Source organism: Babylonia areolata, chromosome 19, assembly GCF_041734735.1.
Source record: "Babylonia areolata isolate BAREFJ2019XMU chromosome 19, ASM4173473v1, whole genome shotgun sequence".
NCBI lineage: Eukaryota > Metazoa > Mollusca > Gastropoda > Neogastropoda > Buccinidae > Babylonia > Babylonia areolata.
The window spans coordinates 6,334,752-6,339,751 of NC_134894.1; the positions used below are offsets into that span (position 1 = coordinate 6,334,752).

The window sequence follows — 5,000 nt, forward strand, 5'->3', positions numbered from 1 at the left end:
GGGTGCATTTGTGTGTGTGTGTGTGTGTGTGTGTGTGTGTGTGTGTGTGTGTGTGTGTTTCATCTTTTTTTCTTTTTTTTTTTCTTTTCATCTCTTCTTCTTCTTCCTTTTGTGGAATGGCTTTGAATGGTGAAATAATGGTGTATTTTGATTGTGTTTTGAATTTTTTCTTCTTTTTGTGTGTGCTCATTTTCACTTTTTTTAAGCTTTATTCCCTCTTTAGGGCGAGGGCTGGGTGTAAAAAAGCATTTTACTTGCTTATCTATTACCCTCGATAATAATGATTTTGACTTGTCTCTTTTCCACTTCTTTTACTTCTCATGATATTGTAATAGAACAATAGAAAAACCCTTTTGTGACTGGCCTGCGAGCGGATCTTTTCTATCCATTCACCTTCATACTCTTTTTAATTCAGTAATTCAGTAATTCTTTTGTGCCGTTCCCCAAGAACATACCATTCGGTTCACAACACGGCTACAAAAGTGGCGTCGCCGACAGGTTATTGATCCACGACAATATTGATCCAAAATTATATTCCCGTTTAATGTTTTCATCCTTGTATCCAAAAATCAAATTCATAATTAAACAACCCCTTACTACTCAATTGGTCCATTACATTATCATCATTAGTAGTGGTAGTAGTATCATTGTTACTGTTGTTGTGACTGTTGTTGCCTTCGGGCAACTGTTTGATTAATTGGATGGTTAGTTGGTTTGTTCATTTGTCCGTTTATCTTATTCATTCATTCATTTATTACGTATTGCTTTGCCTGTTCATTGTTTTCAAATAAGTAAAAATAAAATATTTTCAAACATGTCAGTAAAATCTTATGTGATCTCTTTGAATGCTTAAACATGTACATATCTTTCGAGTGTTTAGCTTATGTTTGTATTTATGAGCGACTACGACCACACGCCGATTTCTCCTTGAGTGATAATGATTTACTTCGACTTGACTTGACTTGACTTGTAACAGCAGCTGATTTTGCCGTGTGTGTCCCCACAGAGAAAACGGTGGTCGTGCATCATCATCAGCAGCAGCAGCACCCCCCTCCCCCTCCACTTCCCCCCCAGTACAACACCGCATATCCACCACCGCCTCCTCCTCCTCCGATGCAACCGCAGTACCCGCCACCCAGCGATCCTGCCTATCCACCCGGCTACGGAATGCCGGTAATGCCCAGCACACCCGTGGACCCCTTTCAGAAGGCGGCAGGCGCACAGGCTTGATTTGGGGGCAAAGATTCAACGAGATGAACAAGCGGAGAAAAGAAAAGTAGAAAAAGAAATAGGAATTAAAAAGGAAACAGAATGATTTTGATATCTGCAAATGGAAACTGTGCCATACCAGTGAAACAGACTCAAATTACCCCCACCCCTACCCCCACCCCACCGTTACTCCACTAATAGATCTTACCCTGATGTTATTATAACACGGGCGTATAGCACTATCACTCGGGTAAAAAGCGTCGCTACTATCACATTGGCGAAAAGGTGTCGCTATTACCCTGATAGTGTTTTACACTAAGTGGAATTGAAGAGTCATGTCCACAAACTATCATATCAGTGAATATTACTATTACACGAAGGAAGAGTCGTGGATTTATCTTGTGCCAACTGTCTCACGAGTGAATATCCCTATCTCCATCAACTGTAAATTCCAACTTACTACTAGAACATTTCAACTCAGGGGAATGCAGTTTCTTCTCTCTGATTTCGTTTGGTTCCCTATGTTTGGTGCCTGACGTTACCCGACACAATAAGATTTCATACAGGGAGGATAGCCTACCATCTAAGAGATGTGGAAAGGTAGAGAGTAGACTCGAACCAACAAATGAATGACACACCACCATCAAATAGATTGTGACGAGAGGGAATGATTTCACAACATATAACAACTAACAAGTTCTGAAGACGTGATTCATTTCTAGATCCTTTGTTTATTCAGTCACAAATTCTCAACATTCTTGGATATCACTTATCTGCGTGTGTGGGGTGGGGTGGGGGGGGGGGGGTGCGGTGCGGGTGTGTGCTGATTATCTGGTTGTGGTTTTCCGCAATTCATCTTTATTCTTATCTTATCTGTCTATTATAATCAATGTGCAGTATAGTAGGCTATGTTTATAATTATATTCAAATAATGTTTCTTAATTCTTTCTGTTTTTACATTAAGAATACTAGTTATTACCTGCAGTGTGTGGATGTATGTATGAAACGATGTATGTGATATTTTTTACATTTGTATCTTCGTAATATTTGTTGGGGCTGTTGTTGGCTTTTACAGTTATGGTCCCCATGTTGTTTACTTGTCTATGTTGTGATAATGCACCTGACCAAATTTCTCCAGGTGGAGATAATAAAGTTATTCTTATCTTATCTTATCTTATCTTATCTTATCTTATCTACCCACAGTAGCATTCTTCAGTCATCAACACAGACATGCTACAGCCTGTCCTAACCTAACTACGGCCTATGTTGGCTTAGAATCTAACACATCACATACCCCTTGAAATCATCATCTAGCTGCAGACCAGTCTTGTAAGGGTTTGCTCTGCAGGCCGGCTCTGCTCTTTTGGTCTCTTCCTGGGGGTGGCCTCCTCGGTTCTCCGTGTTCAGCCTTATATATAGCCCAGAACTGACCAGTCTCCCCATTGGTATTCCACGTTAATGAAAAATAATCACTCGCTTACATATGTCCTGTCCAAAAATAAGTTTGCTGCCAGGTTGCGAACTTGAATTTGGATTCAGGCTGGAAACATTTCCGTTTGAAAAAAAAAGAAAAAGAAGAGTATGAATGAAAAAGAAACAAAATTCTTTGTGAAATATCAAGATATCCGCTGTACTTCTCAAGTATGTATAGCACACACCATACAAGATTACACATTGTCCAAAACACAAGCACTGTTGCAGTCCATTGGGAAAAAGTAAATTCCATGAATCTAGTCATGTTCTTGAAGACGTTGTTTACTGGTTATCTTTAGACATAGTGCACGTGGCACACAGAGTCCCGAGGAGGCCACACTTCGCACACAAGAACTTAAATGTCAATTCACAGCCAGCTCATGAGTTCATTGCAATATGATGGGTTTGTTGTCCGTTTGAGAGATACTGCCCATGGCACACTTCACTGTATAATGCGAATAAGACATCCGAAACCATAATAACACATAAACATAGAAGACATGTAGAATCAATCATTCATAGCTACAGTATGATGTCATAGACACACCAGTGTTCCACTGAAAATGAAGATTTAAAAATGACATGCAAATAATACAAACAAGATACATAATTATTGTTCTGTAACGACATGTAAACACAGAAAGTACAAGAATGCAAGACAAGGGTTGTGTTTGTGTTATCATGTGTTAACTCATAGTTGGCAAATAGTAAAATGATGAATTCCCATTTTATTGTTCAGGTGGTGCAAAGAAAGGCCACTGAAATACTCAGTGTATGGGGAAAGATATGAAATGAGGGGAATGAATCACAGTATTACAGTGACGTTTCTTAATGCAGTGAGGAGTATCTCGTCTTGCAGACTCAGAATTTCGGTACCACAAATAAATGACCAATAGCTATGAATCAAAACATGGTACGTCTTTCTCTCACTTACCACACATTCTGTTTGTTTCTTTGTTTTTCTTTTACACACGCTACTGTAAGAAGGGCATATAATCATTGACTGTCAACCACACATATTAATTTATAAGTAAATACTCAACTCAGCATAGATGATAAAGTAGTACTTGTTTTTGTTCACTGACAGCTTAACATTCCAAACCGTACTGGGACGCTGAAATGGAACACAGTTCCCTATTCTAATATGATTATCTGTAGATTATATTACCCTGTTTTGTTCACTTTATGTGATGAATTCCATTTTGATTCAGTGATTTTTTTCAGTGGTTGTTATGTGTTTATGGCGAAAACTTTGTTAAATCTAATGTGATTTGTTTCTTTTTGTAAGAAACGGAAATGTATGCTTCATTTTAGGTTTTACTCATGGTATAGAAACTTTTACTGTGTAAAATCTAATGTGATTTGTTTCTTTTTGTAAGAAACGGAAATGTATGCTTCATTTTAGGTTTTACTCATGGTATAGAAACTTTTACTGTGTACAAAACTTTCAGTACTTGGGTACTATTTTTAAAAGCAGTCGTAAATTCTCTAATAGAAAAAGCAGTGTATTATAAGCCCTCAAGGTTATATTTAGTTTTATCAAATCACATGAATGTCATTATCTTGCCAATAGCGTTGTTTGATTTATTCAATGTCATGGTCATGCCTGGTCTTTTGTATGGGTGTGAATTGTTTGGGCATGATCAGTAAGCATTTAAAAACTTCATTTTTTTGTTTTTCTTCATATTTCCTTAATTTGCACAGAAACATAATATTTGCATTTGTGCATTTTGAAAGAGACATACACCCTGTTAAACGCCATCATAGTATTTATATAAAGAGTTATATCAGGCATATTGAATATTGATGGATCTGAGTTTCCTTGTAGATTGCAAACTAAAAGAATTGTTTCTGGATTTTTATTTGTTGGTTAGTTTGTTTGTTCATCCTTTAATGTTCTGAATTGTCTCAATATAGGAAATATCTTGATTTTATTTCATGTTTTTGAAAAAAAAAAAAAAAAAAAAAAAACAAGTGATTTTCATTATCATCTAATATGCAGGGTTTTTCGGTATTTAGCACTAAGAAAAAACAAGCATTTCTATCTACGCAATTTTTTTTTGCCTGCGTGTAAAATTGTTTGATTTAGTTATTTACATGTTTCTTCTCTGAGAGGTTTTACCATTAATTCGAGGTGTTTTGTGTTTAATTTTACCTTTTGACTTTTTCATAGACATCTATTGCTTTTTGTTTATCCCTTATACCACATCTGGAGCAAAAGGATTAAAATTAAATTAATAATGTTCAAATTCCAAAGTGTTTGTGTGTGTTTGGATAGGTGGGTGACTGAATGGGAGGTTGGGTGTATGTATTTGTGT

At 36.8% G+C, this 5,000-nt stretch overlaps 1 protein-coding gene across 2 annotated transcripts in view; it reads left to right on the forward strand.

Annotated features, from left to right (window-relative positions):
- LOC143294047 (uncharacterized) overlaps positions 1-4,656 on the forward strand; it is an 8,548-nt gene extending 3,892 nt beyond the window's left edge. The window contains exons 4-5 of one of the 2 annotated variants that reach the window (XR_013056869.1): positions 1,007-3,996; positions 4,088-4,656. Coding sequence is in view for 1 of the 2 variants with exons in the window: in XM_076605460.1 (XP_076461575.1) it covers positions 1,007-1,230 (224 nt within the window). In the remaining variant the exon portion in view is untranslated. Of the gene's footprint in view, positions 1-1,006 lie in introns of both variants that reach the window. The other variant, XM_076605460.1, reaches the window with a different exon arrangement.
- Positions 4,657-5,000: the final 344 nt, after the last annotated feature.